Source organism: Paralichthys olivaceus, chromosome 8, assembly GCF_024713975.1.
Source record: "Paralichthys olivaceus isolate ysfri-2021 chromosome 8, ASM2471397v2, whole genome shotgun sequence".
Classification (NCBI taxonomy): domain Eukaryota; kingdom Metazoa; phylum Chordata; class Actinopteri; order Pleuronectiformes; family Paralichthyidae; genus Paralichthys; species Paralichthys olivaceus.
Genome location: NC_091100.1, coordinates 15,890,297 through 15,907,465, shown reverse-complemented (window position 1 = coordinate 15,907,465; position 17,169 = coordinate 15,890,297). Strand labels below are relative to the sequence as shown.

General features: G+C 40.6%; 1 protein-coding gene across 1 annotated transcript in view; it reads right to left on the bottom strand.

The window, feature by feature from the left end:
• Nucleotides 1-698: 698 nt before the first annotated feature.
• LOC109627230 (sphingosine kinase 1-like) overlaps nucleotides 699-17,169 on the bottom strand; it is a 31,471-nt gene continuing 15,000 nt past the window's right edge. Inside the window, exons 3-5 of the mRNA XM_020083683.2 lie at nucleotides 9,871-9,965; nucleotides 8,782-8,897; nucleotides 699-4,922 (exon numbers count right to left, since the gene is read on the bottom strand). Coding sequence (XP_019939242.2) covers nucleotides 4,034-4,922; nucleotides 8,782-8,897; nucleotides 9,871-9,965 — 1,100 coding nt within the window. The 3' untranslated portion in view covers nucleotides 699-4,033. The remainder of the gene's footprint in view (nucleotides 4,923-8,781; nucleotides 8,898-9,870; nucleotides 9,966-17,169) is intronic.

Genomic DNA, 17,169 nt, shown 5'->3' with positions numbered 1-17,169 from the left:
GATGTTCTCACTAGAGCACCAAATATGTGTTAATCCACAGATGAAAATAGTTCCCAGCAAATCCATCTTTTACTTAGATTTCATTAACATGTGAAAAATTTAAAATAAACTTCTCAGCTGTTTTTCAAGGAAATGTGCCTTAAACATATTTACATATACACCAAGGTTTGGTTTTCTGCCCTGGAGGAAATAATTCAGGGATCTTGTTGGGGAGGGGAATCAGCCACCTTTAGAGACTAATAAGTCTAATCAGATATTTGTTTCATTTTCCTCTGTCATTCTGTAACAAGACAACAGTGAAGTTATTTAAACAGTTTTTTATGTTTAACACCAGACTAACGCTGTTTTAAAGTGAATCTAGTTTTATGCATATTGTCTCTTTTTAACCCAGGTTCACAATTAACTGAAGAAAAAATGCTCTCAAAACTTAAATTGGTTTATGGTCTTTTTAGTCCATTGAATGATTATCCTGCGTTTGGCCTAAAATAATTGATTTTGTCTTTGCAGCATGTCAAAGGATCAAGTCTACTAAATTTAGATATGTGTGAACTTATGGGAATGATTAGACCAGCAACAGGTTCAGTGAGTTGAACATTTGGAGATAAATGATCATAAACTGTCAACAAAAAGCATCAAATCCTAAAAAAGATAAAATAACTCAGCTTCATGAATTGAATCCCACTCAGGTTTGTTTGTCATTGTTTATTTAGTTTTTTTAATCAAGAACACTCCAGCAGAAAGTTCGATTCGATGATCGAAAATTACAGACATTTGTCAAAATGGAAAACTAGATCTCTCTTTGAATAAAGAATCATTCACTATTCAGTGTGCAAGAAAAAAACCAATTCTTCCCTTCCCCATAAAAATGTAAACACACAAAACGACAACAACAGTCAAAATGCAGCAGGTAAAGACAAACAACAAATCAACAGCCAGACAAAGTGAGTGCGTCTCGTGTGTTTGGGCAGAACAACGTTCATCATCTCATCTTTTATTAGTTTGATGAAAGTGGGACGACCTGACTGTCAATCACACAGAAGCCACACTTTCAAGATTTCAAGGTCTGCACAGACTTTACTGATGAGTTGCAATTATTATCTGACCTGACGACAGACACTTTCTATTCACTCAACTCTTGTCTCCTCCATCTCAGAGTTTTTAAAAAATGGTGGTGGGAAAACTAATGAGCTGGTTGCACTTGATGAATCAGTGAGCGCACCACTGTGTTCAAACCACCAGGAGGCAGCACAGTCAAGGCACATCAAACAGTTAACAGAGACCAAACTGAAATCTTTGCACAGACTAAAAGAAAAGGTGGTGATGAAAATGGTCTGTAGCACTCTGTGGTTTACATGAAAAATAAAAATATGGTCCTATTTTTTTCATATGTAAAAATCACAGCAGGAGAAACTTACAGCTTTTGTTTGCTACAAACCATATTTGTCCTCTAATACGACAGCAACGTGTAACAAGCATGTTTTCAAGTAATGTCTCCATCTCGTTTGCTTGCACATCCTCGGCTGTTGTCACGAGTAAACGTGATTAAAGCTAAACTAGTTAATCGGTTCAAGGACCTTGGTGTCGTTGGCACCTGTGACAAACTTACACTGTGCAAACATATCAAGGAAAATATATTAAAAGAAGAAAATAAGTTTTGGTCTTTTTATTATTCTGTTCTTAACAGTGTCAAACGTAGTCATGGCATAAAAACATGAGACATGAAAATCTTTGCATTTTTACTGCAGTCGTTTAGGCTTCTCCTCTCTAATTGTGCACATGGAAAGTCACAGCGATCATTTCCATCAAGAAATGATTATTTTACGTCAGATTCCCTAATGGAACAGTTGCTGCTACAGTGTGAATCCCTTGGTTCTCCTCTTTTCTTCAAGCTCCTAAATGATTTCATGTAAAAATCTGTCTTTGCTTTTAAATCGTAGTCATCAGTTCCTCCATGTGTAAAGCTCAATGTTAAGGACACCTTGGTGATGATCATCAACGAAGGGAGAGCCTCTGTGTGTTTGTGTGTCTGAACAGCAGCCGGGGACAGACAGAAACACACCGGGGTGGTGCGACTGCTCTGCAGAGCACTGCAGTGCTCTTAAAGCAGCAGATGAGAGACGGATGATGGATGGAGGAAAGCAGCAGAGGAAGAATAAGAAGAAGAGTGGTATGGAGGGAGGAGCACGTCAAGGCAGTAATCATTCACCAGACCAGGACCAGAGCTGCCGCCACCTGATCACGATCACATCATCAGTCAGTGACGTTCAGCTCGTCCTCGTTCAGAGCATCACTTTCTTGTTTGTGTCGACTTCACTTCAGTGATTTCTTACATTCGTGCCCATGAAGTTGTTGCTGGTGTAAAACTGAACCATGTGATTACAATGAGAAGCTGAATTACAGGGTCACTTCACCCACTTCTTTCTTTTTCCTCTTGAGTTATCAAGTCATATAGTTTTGGTTTCATTCAAGCAGCTTTGATATCTGGCTGTGAGACGTCTGTCCCAATCTCCAGTGAGGTGGTCAAAGGTATTTTGATGATGAACTGACCCGTCTCACTGGTCGCATTTGTTTCACTGCGCCTGTGTTTGTGCAGCACTCTGGAGACTTTAGACCTCAGAAGGAAATGGAAATATAGAGTTGGTCTGACACATACAAATCTGATCTGTCGCTGTGGTTTGTTTATGAAACAAGAACAAAGCTAACACGACTAAAGCTGTGAATCCAGATCTCGTACAGGCTGTATCATTTTAAAGACTCCTTCAAACACATCCTTCCATTCCCACCTAACTAAAGAGCCAAACCGCCCCAGGAATCATTGTGCGTCAGCGACCATGATAGCTTTGTGGTGGTCGAGCTGCAGCAGCTTAATGTTGCTCACAGTGCAACAGTCAGGGTGGAAGAAGCTGGTGATGCAAAAAATAAATCCTCCAAGATTTCAGTTCAGCCTTCGAAGGATGCTTCCTGAACGCAGCTTTTAAGGCAACAAATCTGAACCTGTGTCAGTTGGTGCTGAGACCATCTCATACAGTCTTAATATGAAGAAATAAATTAAAAGTAATAAAATATAAATAGTTATATTTTATGATATATGATGCCATTTGCTCTTTTCACCTTCCTCCACATGACTCAGCAGCACCATCGTCACAGAAACAGTCACAATGCCTGATCACCTCAGTTCAAACCAGGGTAACGACTCCCTGATGACATCTGCGCTACCTCACAATAACTACACACACACAAAAACATGGTCTCCATCACAATGCAGAGGAGCCATGCAGGTATAAATTCAATCCTTCTCTGTTGCTGCAATTCAAGTTGATATGTGAGATTCCGGACAGAAGAAACCTCACGCTCACCAAACAACAGGAGAAACTGGAGGATAAAGAAATGGCTGGATTTATTACTGTGGAGGACAAAACACTTCATCGTGATGACGATGATACGTGTTTGTGTCTGTGACGACAGTACGCTCAACTGTCGCTATGGAGACCCCAAAGTGTTTAAAATTAAATAAAACATTTTAATTAAATAGTGAAATAATCGTACTCTTTCTTTACACAATAAAAGTATTGTAACAGTAACAGTATTGTGCAGTGTTTTCTATTTCTTTTCAAGTATTGGGCCTTTGAAGGATTTCATTCTGTCAATCCAGAAAGTCAAGGTACACGTCAAGTATTTTTCTTCACTTAAGTGGAGGCTTCCTCCATCTTTATTTACGGCCTATGGTCTTGACAGATGAAGACTGGGAGAAATAGGTTCGCTGTAAAATTCAAACTTATTTTTGAAAAAAAACCGTATAGGTGTTTGTTGTAATATCACATCCAATGTCAAAGCATTTTCTTAAAAAAACAATGTACCGGTTTTCTGTGTACCGCTGAGAGAGAACGTTGCGGATAAAAGTGAGTGAGTGTTACATCCATCGTTTGCTCCTGCATTTTTTCCATTTCTGATTTGAAATGGTAAAAAATGATATATCAAACATCATCAGCCTTTAATATCAAAGATAAGAGCTGGTGGTGTTTGTTTCTTCCATTCATCCAGTGATTAATCTTGCTAGACCTCTATGCACTTCAGCTTGTACCGGCCCATACTCCACCACTTCTCCATCTACTGTTATTATTCCTTTGGGTGAATACGGCTCCAGCCTGAGTGCCTGCACCTCCGTGTGCACCAGGTGATGACAGTTAGTCGTTAGATGTGCGCCCTTCTCCATAGCTATGAAGAGCCTCAGCAGAGCACTGCGTGATATTCCCGCTTTTACGTAGGTTAGATGGATGACGCCGTCGTCCAAGGTGGCGTTCGGTGCTGCCATCAGGTCCTCTGCCAGGTGGGACTGGTACATGGCCAGCATGAGGACAAAGTCTTCCTCCTGGACCACCACCCAGTCACTGGGCAGCGGCTGGTCTAAGGGCAGCAGCAGGGAGTCAGGTGGGCCGGGGAGACCTTTGGTGACGCTTCTGGGGGGCGTGCTCTCCGCCCTCCGCACTTTGAGGGAGTTGTTGGAGTGGCAGGAGTTGTGGAGGGTGTTCTGGCAGGGAGAGTCACTAGACTGACTGTGCAGCAGAGAGGCTGGACTCAGAGAGGAAGCCTGATTGTTGCATTGCTTCGTCATGTTGTTTCTCAAACCTCCCTCTGTATTGCAGTCCTTGGAGGCGGGCAGGTAAGCCAGCTTACCTTTGTAGATGCGGAGAGAAGCCAGCCTCACCAGTGTGCCCACAGTGAACCTGGCAGAACCAACGTGACGGTACTTTTCGCTCTCTATGTCCACGTCCGCTACGAATCCCCAGGCCAGAGAGAGGAAGGAGAAGAGACGAGGGCCAGAGGAGAGCTGGACGGACACCAGGTCCATACGAGACAGCAGTCCTTTACAGAGCAGGAAGCCACAGCTGATCAGGAGCTCCTCACTGAAGACTGGGGAGGCTCTGTAGGAGAAGAGAGGAGAGTTAATGTGTGAGCGTCAAGGTCAAAGGTCAACAAAAATATGGTTCAAATTAATGGATGAATTACAATTCTAACTGCTGGTCAGACTCTTTATTCTTTGATGACATATTTTTCGTGCTATATGAGGAAACTCATCCAAATTTAAACCAGATTTAATTTTTTCATTATTTAACAGGGACACAGGAGGAGTTTGGCAAAGCATATTAAATGGAAAAAGTTTGTTTTAAAATGTATCAGTCAATATGTTTATTGAGGGCATCAAAAAAAGTAAGAAAGAAACAGTACAGCTGAGTAGTAATGAGTAGCTACACAAAGATTTGTTTTTATATTTAAAGCCTCTATATTTTAAAGTAGCTTGTCTTTAAGGCTCCATGGTCCATGGTCTTAAATGGACCATGGTCTGTTCATGTAGTCAGCAGAGATAGAAGCAGTGCAGCAATTAATGATTCATTAATAATCAGATGAGCTAATCAGATAAATCAGATGATATAAATGTCAGATAAAATAGAGAAAAATTCTCATCACAACATCTCATAGTGTAACTTGATGTCTTTATATTCTGTCAAACCCAAATTGGATTAAGAGAAGTATTCACATACTAGAAGCCGTACAGAAGCACTGCAGAAGGAGACGGTTAAAAACCCAGATCCAAAAATAAGCTGCAGATCAAAATGAAAACAGGAAGGTGCACTTAATATGTTTGGGTTAGGAAGTGGGTTGAGGTCTGTGTGTGTTTTGGGGGTGAGTTTTACACAACACTGGGGTAACTGTGACCTTATAGTGTAACTATATGAAAAGAGAGGGAAGAGAGGAAGTGGATGAGATGGGTGGAGCCCCGTGGTACCGGGGGTGGGGTGAGTCAAAGGGGCCGAGCCTCCAAACCTGGATGGAGGTGGGACACAATTAGCTTACGGGCCCTCAGACATGACAGGTCAGTCAGACAACAAAGACAACCCCATCTGGGAGAACGGAGACAAGGGTGGAGGGTCACGATCTCACACACACACACACACACACACACACACACACACACACACACACACACACACTTGCCTGCTGTTACCACCCACAACCAATTACAGTGATGACTGGATGTCTCAGTGGAGTTGAGTGGCTGTGGCCCTGCAGATATCTCCATATTCATTATCCTGGATGAATTCAGCCGTCTGGACACAAAAACTCTCATCTACATTCCCACTGCTCTCTCTTTTAATCATCCACTAGTTAGAAGGTCAACAGGTAATAAGTCCTCCACTCATAGTTTAGTTTGTCTGTATCATCATTTAGGTTTAATATTATCCATAACACAAACATATGATACCTTTTCAAGACTTCTTCGTCTTAAATGGCTGAAGCTGTTCACAACTGACCGTCATCACCACCTACTTGCAGCAAGAAACCGCATTCGTCACCAGACAAAACACACACCTGTTTTTTCACAATGTAACTTTGGGGATTAGGTTTGATCTCCGACTAGAAGTGTGTAACTGTCTTTCTCAGTAACGGACAAGGCCAAACAAGTTCAAGAGTCATGCTGAAGTGTAGATCACTTAAAAAGAACTCACAAAAAAAAAATGTATCTCCAATATTCAGGAAACCTTTAAAATATCAAGAATTCTAGACAGGGTTTGGTGTATTTGTTACTGCAGCAGCTCTTTGAGTTCAGGAATATCCACCGTTGGGTTGAGTTTCAGTTCTGTGAGTCGGGCTAGAGTCAGAGCTCGATAGGCTTTGTTTTTTCTCTCCATGAAAAGCCTGTCTCGGACACAGAGACCAAGAAAGTTAATCATCGAAAAGCTTGTTACTGTTACAGATTCTATCCATTTATTTCCATAAACCACCAGGTGAGGGAGACTCAGTCACACCTGTCACTTCAGAGAGCGCTCAGCTTCACAGACGATGTTTCAGCTCCTGCTCATTATGTTTGTGTACGTAAGCACGTTACAGCCTCACTCAGCGAACCTGTTCACTGCATTACATAATAACAGATACATTCTAGCTGTCACTTGTTTGATCCACGTAGCCTCGGTGAACCCCTCATTCAGCTGGGAATAATACCAAACACACTCTGGCCAGGGCCACTGCAGGACAGCCAGGACCAACCACACACACACACACACACACACACACAGAGAGAGAGAGAGAGAGATGTTTTCTGGATGCCCAGGGAGTGTGAGAGGAGAGTAAACAATAGAGAGTCTGGTCTCTTCCTCTCATTGTCGCTGCCGCTCTGGGTGGACGACCATTGTTTGATGAGAAGCTGATTGGCAGATGTACTAAAAGGGGTGAATGAACGTGGTTTTTTCCTTCATTTCATCATTCCATTATTTAAATTAACCTTGATTAAATCAAGAATTCCACTGAGAAAAAAATCAAAAACTGAGAAACGTTCTTTTCTTTTCTCCTTTATTTCAAGGTTTCTGCTGTGAAAGGACCCATCACTCTGCTCTAGTTCTTTCATTCATATGCTCTTTCCTCTTTTCTTTCAGTCCTTCAACTTCTCCTGTCTGTCCTTTGATCTGACTGAACGAACTGCAAACAGTCACTGAAATTAGCAAATCATTAATAATTCATTCAGAATAGCAGCAGGAAGCAGGGCTGTCTGTGTGTATGTGTGTGTGTGTGTGTGTGTGTGAGGCTCAGACACAACACTGTATCGACAATGATCTTTAAAGAAACTACGTGTGATTTTTTTCTCAATTACAATGTAACTCATCAGCTCTGTGTGAAGCTGGCCCCAGGATTTAACAGCACAGCAACTTATTCTCAGTTCTATTTTCATATTAACTTTTAGGCACTAATTCTGTAGAAGATGAAAAGTCAAGTCTTGTCTTATTCTACTATCAGTCCATAACCCAGAGATATTCAACTTTACTATTGAGTGAGAGAACGAAATCGTTTAGAGGCAGCCTTTTTTTTCAATTGATTGATCATCAAAATAGTTGCTGATTAATTTTCTGTTGAACAATTCATCATTAAAGCTCTTCTACACTACATCAGATGTTACCTCACCTAGTCAGAGAAGTGTGTGTGTATGTGTGTGTTTATGAGGACTTGTCATCCTTATGAGGTCAAAAAGCATTAGATTTTAAGGTGAAGACATGTTTTAAGGTTTTGATGATTTAGGATACGGCAAGTAGAGACTGGTTAAAGGTTCAGAGTGTAGAATTTAGTGGTATCTAGTGGTGAAGTCTCATGTTGCAGCTGAACACCCCTCACCTCAACCTCCTCTTCAAAACATGAGAGAGTCTGTGGTAGCCTTAAGTTGTCATAAAAACTCAAAAGGTGTTTAATTTGTCCAGTCTGGACTAATGTAAGAAACATGGCAGCCTCCGTAGAGAGGACCCCTCGATGTAAATATAAAGTATTTAAATATAAAGGGTCTTTTCTGGGGTAAAGAAAACTACAATTAGTACAATTTAGATGAAACACACAGGATAATTTTATATTCAATTTCTGCCTATTGATCCCTTTCACCTAAATCTTACCCACTGAGTAAGTCCCTAGGAAATCAATTGTGAGTCAATTTAATTTCCTTCTTGTAGTCCCTCATGCTGTGTAATATCCTGTTTTATTTTGAAACTCTCCTTTTAGGTCACTTCCTCTTGTTTCCTGCTTCCTATGTTACCTGCACCATGTGTGTTTCCTTCCTGTTTGTCAGTTTAAACAAGGAGTCTCCTCATGTTCTGTTGTCCTGCCTCCAGTGAGTGTTTTATTTCTTTTTCTCATTTGATTTACCTTCACCAGCCTCAGCTCCTGTCACCTGCGTTTGGGTCCTCCTAGCTAAAGGTGACCGATACGAACAGAGAGCTGATGTTTTGGTTTTCTGCATTAGCTCACCCTGAGTAGTGATGTATGGATGCAGCCAAAGCGTTGCCTGATCCACCAGGAAGGAAACCCAGCGGTGTCTGAATGGCCTCCTCCCAGTCTGCTCTCTCCAGCAAACCATTTATAACCTAACACACGAAAGATAGATTTGATGAGGCAAACACTGACTGAAGAAACTGTCACACAGCATGCTGGGTATCCAACATCAATAGCTTTATGCTATTGAACTAAGAGTTTTCATGGAGAGTAACAAAGACTGACAAGTAGTGAGAGCCGGTGAAATTCATGGTCATTACAATCAGCAGCCAGACTAACATTTTAGCTTCTCTTCACCAGCTTCCAGTAGTTTTAACAACTGATTTTATTGCTAACTTTTAAGGCTCAATGTGGACTTGCACTCAGAACATTTCTGATCTTTTGACACCATATGTTTTTCTGTGGTAACCCGAGGTCCTCAGTGAAGGCCCTGCTCACCATTCCACAGTCCCGGCTGAGGACCAAAGGTGACCGGGCATTTTCAGTCAGGGCTCCTACCTTTAAGAGCTGTCCAACTCCTTATGCTCTTTTACCTCTCTCTTTAAGACACATTTGTAGTCTACTTTCTCCTAGTTCTGGTCTTATCTGTTACATTTTCATTATGAATCATTGCTATGTGATCTTCAAATTGTTTTATATAATTTCCTATTCTTTGCCTTCAATTCAAATCATTTGTGACAATTTGAGACTTGGGTTTTTTCTTTAAAAGTCTGCTCGTGTGGCTGTTTGTGTTTAGAGCAACATCTGACATTACATACCTGTCACAAGTTTCAAATACAAAAGTAACATCTTCAGTGAATCACTTACTACATGGGTTACTTTTCCTCAGTGGTGGGGCATCACCCAAACAGAGTGTCATACTAGTGTATTCATTATTTCACCTCTATTTATACGACTTAATCATTCAGGTATATACTTATAGATGTGGTGTGTAAAATCAGTACTTATAATACCCACAATACATGCTGTTTATGGACATGGTTATCAGATCAGTTCGTGATTTCAAGACTTATGAATTTATTGAGGATGAAACTCCTGCTGATGTTCATTGTTTTGTCTCTTTACCTCGTACAGGAGTCCATCTCCTGACATGATGACTACAGCGTTCCACTGCGACAGGTCGGCCTCTCTCACCAGCTCTCGGGCATGATTCTGCCGCTCTGAAAAACAACGCACACAGAAAAGGTGAGTGTGTGCGTGTGTGTTCATGTCTTTGCTGTCTGAGATGCTGTGATTGATACAAACAAATCAGCCCCGCCTGGTTCCTCCCTCCTCAGAGAGGTCAGAGGTCACGGTCAGCTCTAACACAAACTGCAGCGCTGTGTCTCAATACCCATACTTCCTTGGCTACACTCGCCATTGTTAAATGCTTTTGATTTTGTCTTTATACCAAAGACATAACCTTGCCAATATTTTGCATAATTGTTTTAGTACAACATTGCCTATATGACCAGACCACAAAATATTCACTTTCTTACTTTGACCCTTTCTTTTTCTTCCCTTCACTTTCTAAATCAAAGTGTGAATCGTGGGAGAGAAAGCTGATATATGGTGTTAAATGAAGCGTCTGCCACACTGCCAATAAGAACGGAACAGCTAAATTACCCACAAGCACTTTGTCAAATTAATCTGGGACTGTGCAGTCTGATGAGGTGGGACGGCACCAGAGCAACAACTTTTAACTCAGGAGGTTGACGACAGTGTGTCAATGGTATTTTATAGAAAGAGGTGTGTGTGTGTGTGTGTGTGTGTGTGTGTCTGTGTGTGTGTGTGTGTGTGTGTGTGTGTGTGTGTGTGTGAGTGTGAGTGAGTGAGTGAGAATAGGTGGATGCACTTGTTCTGGAAAGTGCTTTGAGAGGTCGATAAGACTGGAAAAGTTCAATATAAATACAGTCCATTTACCACATTTACTCCAGATTCTGTATCAGTACCAGTAACTGTATGCACACGGACTGAGAAACAGCACAAATTAAATATGAAGGCAAACAGAATATTATAAGCAACATAAAGTGAAGTGAAAAATAAAAGGGAAAGAATACCACTGTGTCAGAGCTGGGTTTTAGCTGAGCTACCAATTCGTATTTCCTTATCATCGGACTGTAATGTAAGTCTTCTTCTACTCTGTCTTAAATTTTCAACAGGTTTTCTGGCATGAATATCCTAGAGTCTTTAGTTAGTGGACAGCAGGTTAGACACAAGAATCTGTCCTAAGGCAAGCATAATTAAATCAATATGAAGAAGTGCTCATTAATAATGGAAAAATAGATAAATATTTATTTAGAGAAGACTGTTTCTTCAAGGAAATGACAAGTTTCTTTTATAATCATATTTGTTTTTAGGAAGCTACCTCATATTATATACAAATAGAAGACAGGTTTTAGTTTCACCTGCAACATGACAAAAGACTTTCAGTGAGGAGATGTTGGCAGTGACGGTGCAGAATGTTGTTTTATTAGTATTTTCCATTCTTTCTTCAATAAGGACAATATGTAATAATAGGAAACAAGTTCACACTGAGAACACATGAAGCTGGACCAGACATCCAGATACTTTAGTCAATGATCTGTCTCTTGCTAAATTCTCTCCGTAATCTTTCATTTTGTGCTCATGCCAGGTGGAAACTATGCTCTGTGACACATCATCATGTATCACTGGGTAGAATTCCTGTGGATGTTTAATTAAATTGAGTCAAACATCTTGTTCTCTGTTCTGACTCATTCTTCTGAACTCTTGGGATCAGCTCAGTTTGAACTAGTTTATAACTTGGACCTTTATCAACTAAATATCACTTACTTATCTCAGCTTTCTTGCACCAGCCTGGTGTGTTTTTTTCCACTGGAATCAGGTATTGAATATTGATTATCCCTGTCTTTTTATTTTGTGTCTATAGAGGGAAGTATCTCTCAGTCTGTCGTCTCTCTGAAGGTGAAAGGGCAGAGTCAGTGCTGTGAGGTGTGAAGAAAAGCCAGTGGAGTGCAACAGCCCATCGTGACTTCAGTCACAATTCACATTGTTTGTCTGGCTGATGCTCAGTAACACTTTCATATATGCAGCACCATTCACTCCTCCTTTATTTTCTGTCACTTTTTAAAACATCCAGAAGATTTAATATTAGTCTGTTTCTATTGTGTCTATGAGAGAAGCACACAAGGCAAGATGGTGTGAGACAATACAGATAATACATGAGAATAAGGAAAACCAGGCCATGAAGTGATGAAGTACTGGTGGTGAAGCAGCTGCAGTAGTTTTTTCTTTTTCTTAGTCCAATCAAAGTAGTGGTTTTTCAGAGGGAATGCTCCTGTTGTTTTGTACGTGAGGACAGTGGAAACCACCAGACTGATCTGTATGTATCTAGGCTGAGGTGCTCGAATAGCGCAGTTCACAAAGCTTGAGCAACAAAACCCTTTAGACTATCAGGTTCCTGATGGACAGGTGACCTCTCATGACAGTATTACAGCAGCTCGATCTGTTCTTGACAACTTCCAGGTCCTTGTCCTGATTGTTCCCGTCAACAGAAGAAAGTTCAGATACAGCAAGAGTTTGCTGTAATATATCATTATGGTATTATAACCAGCATCGCCAACAGCCGTTTTGGGTGATTTTTGATTGTCCCAAATGCAGCAAAGATGCTTCTGCTTCTTTTTCTTCTATTCTTTCAACATCCTGCAACTGGTCCTACAGTCAGAACTATTTTTATATAAACTAGTTTTCACACTGAAAACAAACTGAAGCATGGTTCAGTTTGATGTGGACCTAGACTTCCTCTTTAGATCGGACTACATGTTGGACCATGGTCCAAGACGCCTTTCACATCAGTTATCATGATTTGGTCTAAACTGAGAAGTCTGAAGGTCCAGATCAGACAAGGTGGGGGAAACGCCCTTAAATCCTTGCAAGTAGGTGCCAATATTTGATATCCAACTTTTAACTGTCATTAGTTGTAAAAGCCACAAAATGACAGAAACCTGGCAAAACAAATTGTAAAAGACAAGAAGTATTTCATGACTGTTTATTTTCTTTTTGAGGCCCGCAAAAACATTTTCATACTTAACTGACTTCAAAACCCTGTTGGGAGCAGGTACCCGAAAACAACTTGTCCTCTTTTGTGGGTCTTTCTACTTTGTTCTGTCCTTTAATGCTGTCATTATGTTAATGTCTTAACCTAAAAGAACAGCAATGTTACCCCATCCAACACACACACACACACACACACAGACACACACACAGACACACACACACACACATCTCTGGAGAGGGATCTGATTTCTCCGCCTCTCTTCTTACCTTTTCTTCCCTAAACTCTGCAGGATAAAGGAATCGATTCCTCCTCATCAGTCCAGTCACATCACCTTTACTTCCTTATCTATGCAGAGGCTGAGTACTAAAAAGGATTGAAGGGTTCCATTCAGCAACAAAGCAGGAATACTGCAGTGTGGAGGGGGGAAAGCTAAGAGCAGTCTTAGTATGCAGCTCCCCTCATTAGTTAGATTGATGGCAAAATGGAGCAATGTGGCCAAATAAATATCAGGGATGCAGAGATGAGGAGAGGAGAGGATTTCTTTTGTCCAGCAGAGTTTCTCCTTGAGGGTTAAAGCAGTGGACTGTGACTAAGTCATTACAGTCATGCAGATCTCTGCTTCATTACCGGCCTCTGGTCACAGCTGCAGGACTGTGGTAATTTCAAAATGTCCTCAGAATGATGCAGAGGTGACTAACACTCCCAAGAGAACAATACATGACATGAAACAGAGGGTTTTCTGATCTTTTCTTCTTTAAGTGGATGAGAAAAACTACAAAATCAGCTCATGATATTTTATTTTTACCAAATTGTAAGGCTTACAAGTGACTGCCATGGCTGCATAAATACTCAGAGGATTATAATTTTTTACGATCGGGGAAATCGGGGGGGGGGGGCTCGTTTGCTTTCTCAGATAAAGCCCCTGCTGGATAAGTTCAGATTTTCCAGGGTTCAATGCATGTCTGAAAGCAGCTTTATCGTTAATTTGAGGGCAATCTCCTCAAGGCGAATATGGACGGGAGGAATGATTACAGCTCCAAATGGCTTTTTCTTTCAACCTATTAAATGCTTCATTAGTTAGTCAAGCCAATTCCTTTTATGCAGCACCAGATCATAGCATAAGTTACTGTAGGACACTTTTTACATAAAGTGGGTTTCAACCAAAACCCTTTGTGATATAATTTACCAAAATTCCTTCATGAGCAAGACTTGTGGTGAGGAAAACTCTCCTTTAATGTGTAGAAGGCTCGAGCATAACTCGGTTTTGGGTGGATGACATTCTGCCACAGCCACTTAGTTTGAGTTACATTATATTTTGCAACTTTCTAAGGTTTACATCATCGTAGGTTGAGGACATGTCAGGTAACACGAAGCTCTGTCCTCATGCCGACCTCACGTCACTGTGCTAAAGGAAGCTCCAGCAAGAATCTCCAACCAGCTGTCACACATCATAGCAGAGGTTATCTTCAAGCAGCACTCGTCCACCAGCATGACAGCAGGTGATGACGGTTACGTGTGTGTGTGTATGTGTGTGTGTGTGTGTGTGTGTGTGTGTGTGTGTGTGTGTGTGTGTGTGTGTGTGTGTGTGTGTGTGTTTTGTTATGCACTATAAACACTGACAGCTTACTCAGCTGCCTGGACAAGCCTGAGGGTGTAGCCACAAAGATAAACACACACATTTGTATATGCAAAGACACACACCCAACACACCAGGTCTGAATGTGACTCTACTTGATTTGTGACTCCATGCTGACATTTATAAGATTATTTGGGGTATTTACCCAGATTTATTCTGACTCTAAGACTGTAACTTGTGTGTTAAGTGACGTTGTACTGATGTTATGGGTCTGAAGCTCAGTCATCCTCAAAGCTGAAATATCTTTGAGAATAACATGAACATCAATTACATTTAACACACTCAGACTGACTTTATTTGGCGTGTGAGAGGCTAAATGGTTGGTTTAAAGTGAAAAAATATGTCACTCATCATGTCTTTAATTGCAGCTAAGCACCAGCTGACCACTACACGTTTACACAGTCTCCATGTAGTCTTAATCCAGTCTTAGGCTACCTCCACACTATAACCTTTTAGTTTTAAAACCTATCACTGTTGCCCTATAGTTTTCAAGCACCTACAATTGAACGTTTAGATAACTGCTGGCCCCATTTTGGTTTGAAAACTCCTTCGAAGTGTTGCAGTGTGGACGGAGGAAAACAGACATTTGGAAACGATGATGCAGTCTCTTGCATTCACATTCTGATTGGTTCTCATCAGTCACGCCGCAACTACCAGCGATGTCCAAAGCGTACTTAACAGTTCTAGTTGTCAATCATAGAAAAGTAACCCCTGCTCTTACTTTTCATCATTGTTGTTTCTCAGTGTTCTTTTCTGCAAGCATATGTTCGTAGTGTACATGAATGGTCATGTGATATTGGTTTCAGGTATGTTAGAATATATGGGGATTATTACTGAGCTAAAATGTGTAGACAATTTTAAAAGCAAAACTTATTAATATGGATGAAGCCTTAATAGGAGTTGTCTTCTCATTAAACTCATGCAAATATTTACTAAGAGTTTAAACAAACAAACTTTAAACATGATCAGTGTTCTTTAGCCTGAGAGTTTGGAAAGTACCTACAAACACAATATGGTTCAACTTTGAAGACTATATAGTTACACAATATGATGTGGTAACAACCGCATTAAACAAGCAAGTACTGAATATTATGATGGTTTTGAGTCACAGAGTGGCAGCGGAGGGAAATGCCAGAATTCACAAACCCTGTAAACACAGTTGTCCTTTTGAAACAAATTGTCATTTTTCAGTAGTTTGTATCATTGGAGAATTTAAGTTTTATCTTTGCAGGTAATGCAAAAAGCAGTCATATTTATGTTCTGTTTTTTCTTCATGATTCCAGTACATGGAAGTATTGACCGAAAACAAGTACAGATCCAATACCAGTTATATAATCTAACAGCGTTATGATACTAACCCTGTATGGAAGTGATGATTGCTATCATTGTTCCCTGGACAATTGCTGGCGCTGTAATTGTCAACACTGCTGCCACCCCTTGAAATGGAAGTCTTCCAGATCTAGCAGATCTAGAAATATTTCCAAAATACTGAATTTTTAGCTAGTTCTGCCAAACTCTACACTACCAGGAAAAAAACTTCTTTTTCACCACTCTTAAAACAGCCCTTGCCATTGAGAGTACAGCGCAACTGCTCATTTACATTCACATTCTCACCGGTGCCCAACCCAGCATTTTCTGCAGTATCCGAGTTTGTTCCGATGCTGGTTTCAGTATTGGAACAATTCTAGTCACATTATACTCACCTCACCTCTTTCTGTGCTCCACATCAGCCTGTTTTTTTAAGAAAGAGACATTTTGCAGCCAGGTGCATCATGGGAAATCAGAGTGCTGTTGATCATTTTAGGCCGAGCTGTAAGATGTAAAATGTGAAACACGGAGGCAGTGTTGATTCTCCACTGATTTCTTGTATAACTGTGAGTTTTCCTGGACTCTTCCTTAAGATGATTCTGATAAATAGACCTTTTTGTTGACCTGTCTACTTACATTATCCAAAATTTGTTTCCAATAATTATCACAATAAACATGATTTGATTGATTCAGATTTGTAAAATGTTTGGCTCTTCACCAATTGTTTGTCATTTTCTGCTTATAAAGACGAACTTTACTCAGGAGCAAAGAGGAGTCTTGACACAAGAAATAATCATGTGACATTTATCGTGCTAATTATAAAAAAAAATAATATATCTTGGTATAATCCTCAAATGGACAGAAAGGATTTTAAACAAAGAATAAGAACTGTGGGTTTTTCTTTCAAAGGTTGCACGTGCAGTGAGGTTGTTCGAGGTTATCTGTCTTTTGGGGATTCCTGAGAGGAAGACGAGCGTGTTGCTCATGTTTAGATCAATATCAGGATTCTTGAGCATTAAAGTCTATGTGCCCTCTTTACTCAAACAAATACACAGAAACTCACTAAGAAACACACACACACACACACACACACTCACAAACACACAAACACACACACACTCACACACTCACTCTTTCTCTGTCTGTCATGGAGCCTCTCAGCAGAGCAGTCATTCTTCATCTATCCTCCATTCCTGGCACTGTCCACAGCTGCCACACAGCCCAGCATCCAATAATGAGTCTGTCTATTTCTGTGAGCATCCTCCAGCCATACGCCTCACACAGATGCCAGCGACGCACATCAGAAGATATAGACATCCCCATAAACCTTTGCTAAAACTTTCAGATGGTGACAATGACAACACTCGAATGGTTTATCACTCACTCAGAGGACATAATACTA